The sequence below is a fragment of the Typopeltis vanoorti genome, chromosome 11 (genome assembly GCF_054136105.1).
Source record: "Typopeltis vanoorti isolate ZY-2024b chromosome 11, IOZ_Tvanoo_1.0, whole genome shotgun sequence".
Lineage (NCBI taxonomy): Eukaryota > Metazoa > Arthropoda > Arachnida > Uropygi > Thelyphonidae > Typopeltis > Typopeltis vanoorti.
In genome coordinates this window covers 51,678,102-51,696,514 of record NC_143559.1, presented here as the reverse complement: position 1 = coordinate 51,696,514, position 18,413 = coordinate 51,678,102, and the positions used below count along the sequence as shown (strand labels likewise).

Genomic DNA, 18,413 nt, shown 5'->3' with positions numbered 1-18,413 from the left:
CCTGTGTTTCAGTAGCTTTTTCAATACACTTTGTGCATGTGATGCACAAATTTCAGAAATGCATGTGCATATCTGAAAATATGCACATGCATTTATGTGCAGAATCAGCAGCATAACAGACATTTTTTAATTCTCCCTTACAACTAGGTTTCAGTAGATTCTCTAGTTACACCTTTGTTGGACCTGCTAAGCTATCAACCCCCCCCCCACACACACACACACAGACACTGTAGGGTTTATAGTATTGTACTTAATAGCCAATTTCTTTCATTTTCAAATAAAAAAGACATTTATGAAATACAGCAAAAAATATTTCAAATCTCTGAACAGTGCTTAGAGTGTTTTAACAAGAATAAAACTGATTTTGTGTGTTGATTTATTACTATGGATGAGACTTGGATTCACTATTACACACCAGAATCCAAACAGTGGACAGAAACTGGTTGTTCAGCGGCAAAAAAAAGTCGATTCCATCAACAAGAAAGGTCATAGCATCGATGTTTTGGGATACAAAAGGCATTTTGTTTATAAATTATCTTGAAAAGGGTAAAACAATAACCAGGGAACATTACTCCGATCTTTTAGCCAGACTATATGAAAAAATTCATGAGAAAAGACCTGGTTTGCAGAAGAAAAAATCATCTTTTATCAGGACAATGCACCTGCCCACAAAGGTGTTTTGGCAATGGGAAAATTAAGGGATCTGCTCTATGAATTGTTGGAACATCCACCCTATTCCCGAGATCTGGCTCCCTCTGACTTCTATCTCTTCCTCGCTGGTCAGTGTTTTTCTTCGAATCAAGAGGATTCGAAGTAGTTTCGAAATATCCCTCTACAGCTGCTGATTGCAGCTGTAGAGGGATATTTTGCAGATCTTACTGAGAACCACTATAGGGATGGGATAATGGTACTGGGGCATCACTGGAATAAATGTATTACTCTTAAGGGAGATTATGTTGAAAAATAAAAATAATTTTGAAATTATAAATTCGTTTTTTAATTGTTAGGCCAATAACTTTTCAGGACAACCTTGTACCAGTGGTAAAAGAGTGTATCACCTTATTATAGAATACTCTGGATCAGATAGTTGCAACATTTTTTTGACTTCACATCAATTATGGGATGCAACAAACATGAAGATACTTCATGCACAAACTTTGTTTGATTACACTTATAATTTTTTGTCAAACATAATTTATTTTGTAATCTAGTGAAAAAAACTTTCTGCAACTATCTCCATCCAGATTATTCTAATAAGTGATACACACTTTATCCTTGAACACTTTACATAGAATTGACTGGAAAAGCACCAGTTGTTTACATCACACCAAAACATGGTATGAACGCAAATTTAAGGAAGCCTGTGAGATTCTTATCAATTACCTTATTATCAAAGACCATCATTATTGTTCAATCTGAACAATAATGATGGTCTAAAAATCTCAAGTATATGGAAGGCACATATTCGACCCACAGAACTTCTCTCTCTAAGAGTTAGCTATAAACAGGACTGTAGGTTACCAGAATCCTAAATCAAAAATAATTCTAATGTTAAAAATAGGACATCATTGTTACTGAAAGAAGACTATAAGAAAGAATGTTTTCTCATGTTATCTCAAATAGAATTTAGCTTTGATGTAGTTTCTAAATAATTAATTGGTAATTTTTTTTTATTTAAAAATTTTTTATTTTCTCACTAGAGGTCATACCAGTAGAATAACCTGTGATCAAATTCATTGTTTCTTTACTCACTGTATGTAATGTAACTCGGCTTGTGCTTGTATATACTCCAGATGATGATCTTAATATGAAGATCGAAATGTCGGGAAATTAAAAGAGTTATTTATAACACGGTTGTAAAATCCATAATTTCTAAAATTAATGCAGTTCACCGTGTAACACAAAAAGAAATAAAAAGGAAGTGATATACCTTTTTTGATATACCTACTTGTATATGTAAAATATATGATTTTTGCATTAATTCAACCATGGTATCATCCCAGGTACATCTCCCATTGGTGAGATATCTCTTCTGCTATTGTGGGTCTGGCTCTCGCTGATGACATTTATTACTGCTTGTCATTGGATTTGCTTACTTCTGGGGAATAGAGAGAGGCTCTAATTGGTGGCAGGTGTTTGTGAGTCAAAGACTCAAGGGAGGCCACATATCACTTATGCCATACATCATACCTTGTCTTGAATTCATTAATACTATCTGCATTCATAACCACCAAAGGCAAGCTATTCCAGTCACGCACTGCTCCACGAAAGAAAAATCTAGCTCTTACCTCTTCCTTGATTGTATTCATTTTCAACTTCCATGGATGCCCTCTGATCCTCTCTTCATCCTCCATAATATGAAAAATTCCATCTACTTGTAACCTGTATATAACTCTTTCAAAAGTTTGTGCGTCTCTATCATATCACCCCTCTTTCTGCTATATACAGTCAGCATCTCAATCTCTTCTCATAATCTACAGTCCCAATATCATTTTGAACAATCTCCTTTTCATCCTCTCCAGTGTGTCTGCATTACCCTGAAAACCAGATCTGTGCACAGCAGTCCAGCTAAGATCTTATCAACGCCTTCTAAAGAGGCAAATTGACTTCCTTATTTTTGAATGTAAATGTTCATTTCAGTATTGCAATTAATTTCTGAGTTGGATATTTCATCACACTAAAATGCATAACTTTACGTTTTACTAACAATAAACTGAGAGTTCATTTCCACGTCCATAATTCCAGCTTATTCAAATCATTCTCTAAGTGTTGCATGTCTCTTAAATTCTTTCCATCATTAATGTAAAGATTGAATAACGCTAGACCAAGGACTGGTCCCTGGGATACACCACTGGTCGCCTTAAACTTTGCAGATTCACATTCTGCCTCCCCCCCACACCACTTTTTGATCCTCTTATCCACACTAGTAGTTTATAATGGATTAGATATATATCCTCCAACTTATACAACAGCCTTCATCTGGAATGCTGTAAATAGCACTAGCATTTTAATAGTGTGGATGAGTTAATGGTTAGATCATCTGGGAAGGAACCCTTTTCTGGAGACTAAACATGTTACTTTTTGTCAGACCACTCCAGGTGTTCCATGAGCAGGTGGTGGCCTCACACCAGGCAGTCAAAATCATTTACCACCTAAAGACAATGGTAAACATCTATGACCGAATGAGATTGGAACTTATTGCTTCTAGATTGCATAGGAGTGTTATAGTACACCCACAGAGATACGAGACCCCTTCGACACTTCTGTGCATGTCAAAAGAAGGAGAATCCATTCCGATAATAGGGTAATCAATTCGTATTGTGGGATAAGTGTTTGTTATTACACGTCGGAAAATTAACTTCTCTTTTATGATCATTGTAGTTTTTAAAGTTGTAACTATTTTGCTTGTATAACAGTTGGAAAATTTTACGTATAAAAAACGTAATTTCGCGTGTTGGTGACCAATTCGTACATCGCCTTATTTCTTTCTTCCCTTCAACATGAATTGACTCTTCTTGGCAGTCTGCTAACGAGAGCTCGAGCTTACGTGGCCGGACTATACCCACTAAGAAACATTCTAACATCATAATGGAGATGTGACAACACTCTTCATCCTCTATACCTGGTGTACTGGATGAGGAAGTGCAGCTTTCTGATTTGCTAATTCTAACCATTAACATCTCCACTCTTATGTATGTCAGGGAAAGAAAAACCTGGCTGAGTTTCCCAGAAGGAAAATTTTGAAATTCCTACATAAGACCAGCCAATTTACTTTTGTAAGAGTCCTTGTCAGTCTGGTCATAAGCCTTATACGTTGGCTATTCATAACTGTAGTTTTTTTTTTTAAGGAAATTACAGCATAGACTAATATTAAATACAATAAATTTAATAATTATTTCCAGTATTTCGGCATAGTCAGATTGTCATCATCAGGGAACAATACAATATATAATTGGGCATGCAGGTACTACTGAGGCTGAAGCATGGCAACTGAAAGCCTAAATTAGGATTTTAGGACTAAAATGAGTGTCTCTGGCTGTTGGACTGAAGTATGGAGGATAAGAGCCCTCAAATTTGGGGCTTTTATGAAACCAAATTTGTTGAGATATAGGTAATTTCTTTAAGGCAGAAGCAGATTCAAGGAACTTTTTTGTATTTATATCTGCTGCAGAGTAAAGTAGCCTTCTTGTAGCATATCCTGTGGTGGTTGTCCAAAGCATGGGCATTAAGTGGCTGTAGTAGTGGAAAGAGATATAGCATCAAGATAAAATTCTTGATGCTGTCCAGAGGAGAGCAATTTGGCTCATAGATGACCCTTCTCTCATTCTCTCACAGGCTCACTTTAACCTCTATCTCACAGATGCAATGTTTTAGCTCGGTCTCTCTTCTACAGGTACTTCCATGGTCACTGGCAAAACATCATTCCTCCAATTGCTGTTATGTATATTAAAACAAGCAGCTGCTGTCCAACATCCCTTTACAGTACAACTGCAAACTCATTGAACCTGCTTCTCCTCTCCCTTATTTATTCTACCTCTGACCTTTGGAATGGCCTTCCTCATGATGTGTTTCCCAACAATTTCAACCTACAGTTCTTTAAGAATAATGTCAATAGGTTTCTTCTTTATCAACCCTCATCTACATCGGATTACACACACACAACACTGATGTGCTATGAGTTCTTGTACCTCTTGTTTGAGATATATATATATATATATATATATAAACTTTTTTCAAATAGCATTTGTCATTCCTCTCTAAAACACAACCATGTGTGTACTCATTGCTTGGCACATCTCAGCATTTGCATACCATAGTTGCATGCATATATATCCTACTAAAACATAAATATATACAGTTTTTAGTAATAAGTTCTGCTCATTCAAAAGCTTTGGGATAAACACTATACACATGTATAGTATGCATGAGAAGCATTCCGGTCATAGTTGAAGAAAGCCAGCAAACAAACCCCTCTAACAGAAACAATTCATCAGTAAGCTGAAATAGTTGGGACACCAATTTAAGCAACCACCCTCACTTATGGCAGCCTGGTTGGTATATCTGCTCTCCATCCAAAAGGCTGCCAGTTTGAATCCTGCCATGAGTATGGATGTTTGCAATTGTCCTGCAACTCTGTGTGGAAAGGGCATCTACAACCCTACCACTTCTTCTAGCAAGCTTCACTCCCAAAACCACGTGAGTGATTATACAGCATCCGTTGTGTCACATGTGAATAACTAACTAACCCTTGCCTATGTGTTCAGCACTATTGCTCTCTACAGACTCCAGCTAATCAATAGAGAGGAAGACTGAAAAAAAACACTTTGGGCAATACATAAGTAAAATGCTTTTTGAAGATGAGACCCATGAACCGTCTCACATTTACCAGTTTGCACATAAAAGAGCAACTTGGCTCACTTGTAATTAACAATCTTCATGAGTTATATTTCTGTATAATTAGGGATTGAAAAATGCACTTGTCTACTTGTCCATGATGAGTTTAAAAAAAGGAGTGTACTTGTTAGTTTTGTATTCATAACACACAGCTCAGTTGACAGAGTGGTGACTGTAGTAGTAGTAGTATGTGTGCTAGCCAGACATCCATAGGTCGCTGGTTCAAATCTGGCTCAACATGCCGAGTCTGTTTTGGGGCCATTTTTTAACTACTTTATAGAGATATAGTAGTTAAAAACTACTATATAGAGATATATAGTAGTTTTGCAAGAGAACCTAAATAGACTATCTAAATGGACAAGTGTGTGGGGGATGTCAGTTTAATGTTGCAAAGTGTATGGTTTTAAAATGTGGGATGCAGTATAGGATTGGTTGGGATATTTTGGAGGTGACGAAGGATTTGGGGGTTTTGGTGGATAGAGACTTGAAATTTCATGGACATTTTGCTAAAATTGTGAGGGAAACACAGCAGATTATGGGAGTGATGCAGAGAAGTAATTACCAGATTAGAGTGGATGAGATTTTTCATAGAATATCTGGAGACGGAGAGAATGAGCTGTATAAAGTGGGTGTGAGCAAGGGGATAAGGAGTACATTTTTTGCATGAAGAGTGGTGGGCAATTGGAATGCATTTCCAGAATGAGTCTACTGACTGGTTTGTTGATAATAATAATAATCTGATTCTTTGACATGTTTAATATCATAAATCTACATTTTTTTTTATATCACTTATCACATTTCTTGCTGAATGTCAGTCATTAAAAATTGTATGGTTGATTAGAACTGATTTTTCTTGTGATGGAATATAATAAAAAAATAATTAAGATATGCAGGTATCATAAAAATATTTAAAAACATAAAGTGACCAGCTATTTGTGACATGGCATGTTTTATTCATTTATTTTATATAGTACTGTAAAACAGAAGTAAGCCAATTACTGATGGTGGTAAGTGGCTTATTTTTCTACCTTATGATGGAAGATGTAAAATTTGAACCATTAACTGTGGATATTAAAACCTAGAAAGAGGAAAAAGAGGTATCACAGATTTTTTATGCGTAATACAGCAATCTCTCGATTAGTGCACCTAACTTCAAAAATAAATGTTAAAGATTTTAAAAATTTTCGATCTATACATTTTTTATGGCTAACTATTTTAAAAAATCACTCACCAGGATGAAATAATTTAGTTACCGATTTGAAACATGTTACAAAGTTATTTTTTAATGGCATACTACACTATTTCCATGTACACTATGTTCCAAATTTACCACCAAATTTATGTCGTCTGCTTTACATAGCATTTTGCTGATCATATCTCATGCAGCTGTTTTCCTTACTTTTTTATTTTAAATTATTTTCCTAATCTTTAATCATGAGTAAAAGAATTAGTGAGCAAAAAATAGAAGTGTGATTCGAAAAGTAATCTGATTGGAAGAAAAACTTGAAATAATAAAGAAAACATACAAGGGCGAGTCCAGAGCAAAGATAGGACAAGAACACAAAAATGGGTGAATCAACTGCTGAATACAATGAGAAAGGTAAGGCTGCTTCAAGTTCATCATGTATGCACTGAAAATCAAAGTATTATAATGATTGAATTAGAGAGACTTCTTTTTATGGATCAAAGATTGTAACCAAAAACAGATCCTGCTAAACACTGGCCTTATTAAATCAAAAGCATTGTCTCTTTGTAACCTGGAAAGAAAGGGCTATCAATGATGGAAAAGAAGAAATTCCAGGTGATTTGAGCATTTCAAAAAGAGAAATAGTCTACATAATGTTCTAATCACAGATGAAGCTGCAAGTGCAGATAAGAGATATCCAGAGAATTTGAAGAAAATTGTGTAAGAAAGGGACTATTGTGATCAACAAATATTTAATATCAATGAAACCGGCCTTTTTTTGGAAGCGAATGCCTTCCAAGATTTTTCTAGCCAAATCAGAGCAATCTCAGCATGGTTATAAAGTTGCAAAGTCGAATGAAATTACTGCTAGCAATATGTGATCCGTTTGGAAGCACATTCTTCCATTGTGCAAATGATTTTAAAAGGCTTTTCAAATGAATCTAAGTTAATTAAATCTCATTCTGAGAAGATGAGTGATTCCAACCTGCTAAAAGACTCCTAGATGAGTCTTTGACTCCATGAGGTCTTGTTTAATAATAATAATAAATTTAGATGCACAGCAGGAAGATCCTGAAGAAAATTTAATCACTGACAAGCTCAAAGAGGTTTCACAGAAACAATTTAAAAATAGTTTTCGTACAATCGAAGTTTTTAAGCAGCAATGCTTAGAGACTGACCCTGGTGAAGAGAGAACCAGTAAAATTTGCAGAAGAGGCAATAGAGCCATACCATCAATTGTATGAAAAAAAGAAACAATGTCTGCCAAACTACATTAGCTCAATTCTTTGTTAAGAAGCAGAATAATAAATTTATATTCTGAATATGTTTTATTGTCTTTCAACTACATGGTTTCCCTTTAACTAGGCCCTGAGACATACCCTAATTCTTTTATAAAAAAAATTAAGGGTCAAAAAAGAAATCTGAGTAACAAATTATACATTCAATAGTATCTAAATATTATATTCGATTAGTGCGTTTTCAATTAATGCGCCTGTTTTAAAGAACGCATTAGGCACATTAATTGAGAGATTACTGTACTTTAAAATATTTCAAAAATATAACCTAAATGTTATTTAGACTGTTCTCTCAATTACCACTCAGTCATACGACATCACTAACCTTGTCCATCCACCAAAGTTTCAGAGCAATCAGAATTTAGAAAACACACTAGTGTAGTTAAATATATGTGGACTTAAGGGTTTCATTTTATTGTGAGTTTTTATGGGGATTTAAAATACTTTTACCCTCTACATTTGTTTATAATAGCACAGAAGTAATCACAAGACTATTTTCACAGATTTCATGACATACTTATATAGAACTGAAAACTTTATGAAAATAATCATGTATCATTAATAAATAAATAATAAATGGTCATATGTCACTAAAAAAAAAGTATGAATTTTTATTTTATGTCTTACTGTAGACTGATAAACACTAATATATAAGTAGTTGACATATTGGATTCAACATTAGTAGTTCAACAGGTTAAAAACTGGTTGTAGCATTATGTAGCAAAAGCTTTTAAATTGACTAGGCCTATGAATGAACATGCAACCAAGGGTAACATATCTGCCTGACAGGTGAGTCAGCATAAAATTTTTCAAGCTCTATGCGTATAATATTTTCCTATTCATTTTTGAATAAATGATGATGCATCATGCTAACCAAATAGCCATATGAATGAACTACATCAATTTACATTTCATATCTGTGTAAATATAATTCAATAGTATCCAAATATTATTTTAATAGGCATTTTGGATCAATGTAACTATTGATGTATAAAGACATCAATGACTAGTTTTTTAAGATATTCATAATATTCCTATTGAATCAGAAGAAAATTCTTATCAATTCTATATTGCATGTTAAATCACAAGCAATTTTTTAAATTGAAAACCAACCAATCTTTCATTGCGATCACAGGTGAATTTTTGTAGCCTTGTAATCTGTGAATAATATAAAAAAGTGTTGCTTTGTCTTGCAAAATTGGCTTATTTTTAGTAAGGTTGTGTTTTACTTCTCTACTACAAATTATGGCAATTTAAGTTGTTTAGCTGTTTATGACTATAAAATTTATATCATGAGGTTATTCTGCCAGTAAAGTTGAAGCCAAAGTCACCTGTAGTTATCCAGCAGTGTTTAGACTAATAAATAAATTTGAAGAATGTGGATACATGGTGTATGCACTCTCTCATAGTAGCTGCCCAAAAAAGCTAAGTGCATATTGATCATATTTTTCATAATAGCCTAGGTGAAAAAAAAAAAAAAAAAAATAATAATAAATAAATAACATCTCGATATGTGTTTGTCATTGGATATCCAATTGAAATTTAAGTGTTTTATTACCAAAGTTTAGCTTATGAAATTTTAAAAGTCCAAGAGGGACTAATTCTTAGACATACTCACTAAAAAGGATACAGAATGTGTCAAATAACACCAAAATCAGATTCCAATATTGTGAAATAACATAATTTAGGTGATGAAGCATGATTCTGTATTAAGACCACTGCTGTATGGTTTTTACTTAGAAATTATCACACAGGCACTTCCATGGAATCCTATGACTCATTGTGGGAGACCCAAACTATCAACAAAGTATCTATCGTACCTTCTTCCTCCACTGAAAATGCAAATTACTTAAAAGGCTGGAAAGGTTTGCAAACCAACATAAAAGAAAATAAAATTCACAGATGCATGTTTTGGATCGATTGTGCAAGCTACTGTTAGAACTGTAAATGATATATATGGAAGCAAACAACAGTTAGCAACCCACATTACTTACCTTTTGTATGTTATCAAAAAAGACTATATGCCGGCAATACTAAGATAAATATATGGAACAAAATACATAACACAAAAGTAATTGCTTTATGCTCACAAGGCTCACCACAAACATGATAAAGGAAGTCCACCTCTTTCAGATATCTCTCAAAACCATTATTTAATATAGTCGTCGTCGTCCGGTAGCATCCTCTAACAAGAGGGTTGCAGCAGATGAGCAGCTCTTCTCCATTTCTCTCTGTCTGTCGCTTCCATCATTCTTAAACCAGTCCATTCCACGATGCCATTAAACCACTCTCTAGTTGGTCTTCCACGTCTTCTCTTCCCCTCAACTTTCCCTTGTAATATAGTTCTTGTCAGGTGTCCCGAAGAACCTCTCAGAAGATGTCCTGCAAATCTGGTCTTTCTTTGCATAATATTCTTTAGCAGTGTTCTTTCCATCCCAACTCGTCTACAGACTATATTAAAATGACGAGGGCTACAGAAACACTCAGCTAGTTCCAAGTAAATTAATAAAGGCTGATGAGGAATTGTTAGAATCATTACAAATCAGAAAATTCAATAATCGTAATTCAGAATATGAATTTTTTTTTTTTATATTGATGTTTAGGATGAATATTGCAAATACTGTTATGTGAGTTTAGTTCTTAAGTATATCATACAAGAAATTCAAATTTGACCCAGATTAATTATACAGCATCAATAAATCACCTTGCCTCTTCCATATTCAAGAATCTACTCAAAACACTCTTCCACTATACATACGCAATTCTCTCATTAATGTAACATTGTCAGTATAACTGCAACATAAGTTTACACCACTGGAGAATATCAGATTTCACTGCTGCCAAATATCTACAATTCCCAAAATTCTAACATTCTAAATGCTTATAGGGAATGTTAACTTTCAGAGCTTTCTAATAATTAGCATATCTGAAACCTATCTTACCATCAGTTTTCCAAAGTTAAACTTTTTTTTTCCAAAATATCACTTCTACTAATAAGAATGCCACTTCCTGTAAAATGTCAGAAATGCAGCAGTTTTTCCTTGCTTTTCCTCTTCCCAGAATAGGCTTTTCAACGTCTGAGAATGCAGTTTACCACTTAATATGCTTTCAATAGTGTTTCAACCTCAGAACCACCACAAAGAAAGAATATCAATTTTAAGTCTTCTTTTTTCACTATAAACTTAAATATCACTTCTTTAGGGAAAACTCATACTGTTCAAAATAGGGATGCATTTTTTTTTTTTAGACCTTGAGGGACAAACACACATATTTTAAATTAGCATCACATTTTTTTGAGTAAGTAAGTTTTCTAGAGGATTCACTGATTAGTGAATACAGTAAAAATTCTGGTTCAAATAGGAACCATCCTCAAATGAATAGATATTTTCAAGTAGCTTGGAGATTTTCATGTTTTCAACTGGATATGACCAAATAAAAAGCTTGTGAGGGGGAGGGAAGAACAACAGACAACCAAAATGATTATTTATACAACCCACTTAACTATGAATCTAATAGCAATATTTAAATATTTTAAAAAACATGGACAAGTTGAATTTAGCTGGATGAATAAGATTGGACATTCATTGCTTGTCTCTACTACAGATCCTCTATAGAATACTGAAAATCACAAAATCTATTGGGCTACATTGTTCAAATTATAATTATGCATTATTAATCTTTGTTCTGAAATTAATTTATTAAAATTCAAAGTATTTTTCATTGATTACATATACGTTGGGATCCAAAAATCTTCAGGTTCTTCAGTGACTACATGAAAACAAAATCACTATTTGAAATGAATTTAAATACATTAAATCAAAATAATGAATGACATTTGACTTTTATAAGAAAAGATTATTTACATTCATGTGGCTTGTTACAATATCACCACCTTAAATCTATTATACTGGTACTACCCTTAATCTCTTGTTCATTTAGGTTTATGAAGTCAGCTGCAATAGGGCAGTAGTCATATACAGATTGAAGAATTTCCATCTTATTATACAGAATTAGAATTATCACAATGTACGTAAATTATGCATATAAACCCAGAATGCTGTTATTATTTCTGTCATATTTTCATAACGTAAATATTTAAGATAACAGTGAAATGATCAGTTCCATACGAGTCACTATACAGTCTTTGGTTATAATACATTCGAGCACAGAATATCCGTGAAAAAGGACAACGATTAAGCACTAATTAATATAATTCGTTAGCGTGTGAATGAGAAACACTGATTTTTTTTTAACTAGTTCATATTGTTTGTAGATCACACATTCCTGTTCGTAAATATAACTTAATAGTTTTAATCTGATCGTGTAGGTTAATAAGTCAAATATAGTAATATTAACCTATTTATATATATAATTACACTGGGCTATTCAAGATGGATATGGAGATTGAAATTAAATCCATGCAAACAGCCAATTCGCATCATAATGACGCGAATGACTTAGAAAGTAATGCCCCTCAAAAACTCTATATTCATAAATAGAACGATCAACCTCCCCACGTGAAAGAAAATATTTCAAATTGTATGGCAATTATTACTAGATGAAAATACGTCACTAATCATGACGCACAAATACCCAAAATTAACTTCGGTTATCCCCATTCCTTCTAACATTACCTTGTTATTCTTGAAACTAAGTAATAAAATATTACAAATATTCCCACCACAAACATGCTAACATAACATAACACTCTGCGATTTCCTCTTCCAGCACTAATCATTTTGTTCATCTTATTAAAGGTGCCCGAAAGTAACCCATGACCGCTTTCAAAGTCTGTCGACATACTATCCAAAAGCCTGTTATGTTCTTTAGTTTCTTCTTCAATATCAAACGCTACATTCTTCAGCTGTGCAACTTTAGAAGACAAGTCCTCAGTAAGATAGCGATTTTGTACTTCAAGTTGAGTGTCCTCAACAAATTTACCATTCCTAGACGTAGCCATTTTCATTGATTCATAGTGCAGCAGCCACGTCACCTAAGTAACACGGACGGTGTAGGAAAAAATAATAAATATATAATAATAAAGAATTAAAAAATACGGTGGTTATATTCTCACAACTCTGGTAAATCTCTAAACTTTTAAACTGATTATTTCCATTTAGCTATAAAATACTGATAAATCTACAATATCCTCAATATCAATAGACATGAGTTATTATGTGTATAATCTTGAAATCAAACTTGGATATTATTTAATAATATTTATAATAATTCAAATCCACAATGCCGCTTTCCTTCTCATAGGCAGAAAACATGAAATAGGAATATTATATTATGTAGTCACTGCTAAAAATGCTTAATACTAATCGACCCCATTCCTTCCCAACCTACTGATTCATTCCTCTTGTTTGCTGTTCTTTTTCTCTATTTTATTTTGGTGGGGAGCATTTTTTATGTGAATACCACCCTTTAAAGACCATAGACCAATAGCTCACGAATGAGATATCTACATATCCTCTTCGTGCCCTTGACAGATAAGACAAAGATCCGTCTTTTCCAGTTAACCCTGTCATTTCCAACTAATTTCGCTGTTCTGTAGCACTCTCAATCAACTATACTTTTTTTTCTTTTTCGTCATTCTCTGCCAAGTTAGTTTAAACTTTTCCTTCTTTCTTTTTCCACATCTGGGATCTATGCAAAACTACCCTTGAAACCTCTCCTCTGTCCATTCTCACTCCATGTCAATTTTTTTCCAACTGCATCCTTTTATCACCGGTGCTATTCATTTGCTTTGTCTGTTTATACAATTCATCATTTGTTATATGTGGTGTACCAAAATATTTCTAATATTTTATATAGATAGGGCTAAATGGACTCACTTACTCCCGTATACGGGAATAAAAAGGTGTTAGCTGATTTTTTTTTTTTTTTGAAAACTATTTAATTGAGCTTCCTATTTCTTTGTCAGATTTCATATATCACATTCATATAATAATATGGCTTCGGCATTCTATTGAAGATATTTATTTTGGTTTAATTAAAATTGGATGATTTGCATATATTATTCAATCTTCTGAAAGCAATATTTGCTCTTGCCAATCTTTGTGTTATATTCTTGTAAGATACACCTTCAGTATTGATATTAGCAGCTGAGTATGTAGAATTCTTAACGTCTACTGCATAATGATCAATTTTGATTTCTTTCTGGCATAAAAAAATAATATTAAAAAAAAAAAAGCAGAATCCATTAACCCCGCTACCGGCCAGGATATATACACATCTCCATGGATGCGGAGTACATATTAAAATTGTAATACCATATTACATTGAAATTTATGATGGATACGAAGCTTTTGAGGATGCGCATTTGATCTTTAATGGCCGGTAAGGTGGTTAAAGCCTTTCACAGGCAAGGTTGTTTTAGTCCTATCTCATTTTTGGAGACTGAGAGAAAGTTCAACCTCCACTGGCAGCCAATCAAAGATAGCTGGCCCAAGACCATTGCTAATTATAGACAGCTTCTGGTGAAGAGACGCAGACGAATGCCATCATCTCGTAATCCCTAACCCTAACACAGTATAGGACTCTAATAAGAGAAATCTCAATTTGATTCACAGATTGTCTCCCATGAAATGACTTCCACAAATGTTGGTTGGAAAGCAGACATGGTGTCTGCTTAAAAAACCAGGCTGGCAACCAAACTTGGAATTCTCACACTCTCCCATGTACAAGAAAATGCATGTGGGAGAAGAAAGCATAGGTTTAAATTTTTCCCAAGAATAAATTAGTTTAAAATAATTATTTGTAGTTTCAATTCTCTCACAATAATAATCGAGATTTGACATATACAGTATGAAAATCCTAGATAAAGAAAACATGTATTGGTTCAAAGTCCCACACCTGGAATTCGAAAGATATATATACAAAATGCATATTGCCTTCTTTCTTTGATTTTACTCTACGGAAATTCAGATAAACATTAACAGAGGCACACAGAAGGAAGAAGACAGGAGAGAAATATAAAAATACACAATAAAAGAGGAAATATAAAAGTATATCGGGTGTGAAAATAGAACAGTGATAGAAGCAAGCTGTCAGGAAATTATTAATGATATCACTAAGAGTCTGGGTCCGTGTAGCTCAGTGGAAGTTGCGTGTGTTGTTCACAGCGCTAGACCGCCCAAAGAGAGGAGAGTCGAAAGTTCTATTCTAGTCACCAACTAGAGGAATTTTTACTTAACCTTTTTCGACCAGTTCCCGAGATAGTCGATCTCTGGCACGGCAAGCTGGTTTTTCGCCTCATAAACTCAAGAATATCAACCGTAGATCCCACATTATTTTCGTGCTGTAAAAACAGTGTTAGGAATAGGGACAACGAGATGGCGGCACTTCTCAGCCGCCTCTCTTCACCGAAGACGATGTATAATTAGTGATAGTTTGAGGCTAGCTATCTGTGATTGGCTACCGGTGGAGATTGAACATATATTACGGGAACTTCCCCATATACTACTCTCTATACGGGAGTAAAAAGGCGGTAACTAATTTTTTTACGAAGACTGACATTAGAGGTAGTCACTTAGGGTCAAAGCTAAATAACTAGGAGCAGATCGCTAGACAGCCATCTAAGGAATGTGACGAACCGACCGAGCTTCTCACCTAATGTCTGATCTTCACACAATCGTGATGTAATCTCTTAGTAGGTATTTGCCTGGATATCAAAGAAATTAGGATGATATGACAATTTGTTTCTTGGTCGACTAAAACTGTATTCTTATTCGATTATTACCAACTTGGTATTCGATTAATATCAACTTGTGATATAACATGACAAGTTGGTATTTGAGTTAAGGGACGGGAATCGATAATCAATTGAGAACATAGACTGGCGACTCGAAACGATAGATAAATTAGATAGTAGTAGTAGTAGTACAGTATGGCAAAAATAAATAACAATAAAAAATAAGCGAAAAAATGAAAATTCAAATATTACACAGTTTTTAATTCAAATTCAACGAAAACTGAATATAATATAAATAAATGGCGACCTTTCTTGCGCTGGATCTGGAAATGCCATTTCTATTTCCACTTTCCTAACGCTATGGATTTAAATAATATATGGTGTTAGGATTAGTGCTCGTTAGTTGGTAGCATTTGTCTGCTCTACTCGAATGCCAATAGCTTTACACATCCCAATGAAAGATCATTGAGTTCGATACTAGTCGCTTATCAGATAAACTTTTTATAAGATTTTCTTCTGCCGGTTCCCGACTTAATTGATCTCCTAAATGGGAAAATATGTTTTTACTCGCGGAAACTAGGATTTTCCATCTCATAACTGAAGAAAATAGGCCGTAGAACTCACACTATATCAGGCTAAATAATACATAGCGTTAGGATTAGTGCTCGTTAGTTGGTAGTATTTGTCTGCTCTACTCGAATGCCAATTAAAATCATTTCTCGTCTTGGGCTAGTTACCTGCGATACGCTACGGGGGGAGTTTCGTTGCATACATCTCTAAAAAGTTCGGTAGGGCTATACCGTCCTGCCTACTCCCTTTAGATAATAAATGGATTCGCCATTTCTTTATTATATATAGATAAATAAGTTTCCCACAACTTTTAAAAATTATACCATTCAATACTTGCTACTTCAGGGGTTATACCATATGTTCTGGCGACCTCCATTTAGCTCTATACATTTTTTGAACCTAATGCAAATATTTTGAATCACAATTTGGCACGGAGCCCTTGGAATTGATCTGATCTCATTTTTTTTTAATAAAAAGAATGGTTCTTTTTAGTAAAAAGAACCATCCTTTTTACTAAAACAATGGTTCTTTTAGTATCACAATATATTTGTTGGAATTATTATTATTATTATTATTATTATTATTATTATTATTATTATTATTATTATTATTATTAATATGAACATACAGAGAGCTGAAACAGGCACTATATAAATATTATAGCGAGAATGAAAATTAGAGCAATTCCTGTTTCTCTCTCCCCCACCACACATACACATACACACACACACACACAAACCAATGACAACCCCCCTCTCAAAAACTATTATTATTATTATTATTATTATTATTATTATTATTATTATTATTATTATTATTATTATTATTGTTCAGGGAAACTCCAAGGAGTCGACAGACTCATCGAGGGAGGCCCTAACATCATGTCTGGAACAACTATTCAACATTCACACAGTATCTATCATATCTTGCCTTGAACTCATTCACGGTTGTAGCACCCACAACAGACTCTGGAAGCTTATTCCACTCATTCACCACCCTCCAAGTAAAAAACCTAGCTCTAACACCCTTGTCAACCACGCTCTTTCCCAGCTTCCATGCATGGCCCCTAGTCCTCCCACCACCAGTCATATTTTCAAAAATATCTTCTAGATCAATCTTATAGAAACCCTTCAGTAATTTGAATGTCTCAATCATACCACCCCTCCTTCGCCTATCGTCCAATTTCTGCAACCCACAAATCCTCAACCTATTCTCATAAGGTTCATTCCACAGTCCTGCTATCATCTTGGTCACTCGTCTCTGGACCCTCTCCACTTCCTCCCCATCACGAAGAAACCCTGGTGCCCATAACTGGGCACAGAAGTCCAGATGGGGTCTTATCAAGGCTCGATACAGAGGAACAACAACTTGTTTGTCTCTGCATGTTAAAGTATTTTTCATAAGCCAAGTGATTTGGTGAGCTGATTTAGTCACTTTTGCAATGTGCCCCCTAAACTTCAACTCCCTATCCACCAGCACTCCCAAATCCCTGGCCTCATCAATCTCCTGGAGTATGGTTCCATCAATGCGATATACTGCTGCTGTTCTTTTCACCGCAAAGTGCATAACCTTACACTTTGCCACATTAAACTGACATCCATTTTTCCTAGCCCAGTCCTCAAACTATCCAAATCATCCTATAAAATTTTGACATCCTGTGCACTCGCAATTGCTCTACACAACTTTGCATCATCAGCAAACAAGTGAACACTTCCTCTCAAATCGTTTCCAATATCATTGATGAACAAATTGAAAAGCAGTGGTCCAAGAACAGAGCCCTGCAGCACTCCACTAGTCACAAGACGTCTTTTTGACTCCACTCCTGAATAAACCACTCTCTGGTATCTCTCCTTCGACCACCATCCTATCCATCTCACCAACCCTATATCTAACCCCATCTGCTCCAGTTTACTGATTAGGGTTCCATGTGGTATCCTATCAAAGGCCTTGGCAAGGTCCAGTAGTATCACTGTAAACCCATTACCCCTATCCAGTTCAGCCATCACTGTGTTATAAAACGTGAGCAAGTTACTGTGGCATGATCTACCCTTCACAAAACCATGTTGTCCCCCATACAATATCCCATTTTCATCTATCCAATCCTGTATTCTTTTCTTGACTAATTTCTCTAAGACCTTGACAATGATTTCTGATATGTTAATTGGTCGGTAATTTAAAACAGCAGTCTTGGAACCACCTTTATGCAGTGGAACTATTTTCCCCTCCTTCCACCCGCTCGGGACTAACCCGGACCCGAGACTCAAATTAAACA

At 34.6% G+C, this 18,413-nt stretch overlaps 1 protein-coding gene across 1 annotated transcript; it reads right to left on the bottom strand.

Moving 5' to 3' along the window:
* Window positions 1-11,557: 11,557 nt before the first annotated feature.
* LOC150101573 (BET1-like protein) lies at window positions 11,558-12,835 on the bottom strand. Its single transcript, XM_090400694.1, has one exon. It carries the CDS (start codon window positions 12,833-12,835, stop codon window positions 12,506-12,508), a length of 330 nt encoding a protein of 109 aa, XP_090256820.1. The 3' UTR covers window positions 11,558-12,505.
* Window positions 12,836-18,413: the final 5,578 nt, after the last annotated feature.

What these genes read in the sequence shown, in the direction of transcription:
- LOC150101573 (XM_090400694.1), bottom strand. Translation starts at nt 12,835, where the DNA reads ATGGCTACGTCTAGGAATGGTAAATTTGTTGAGGACACTCAACTTGAA.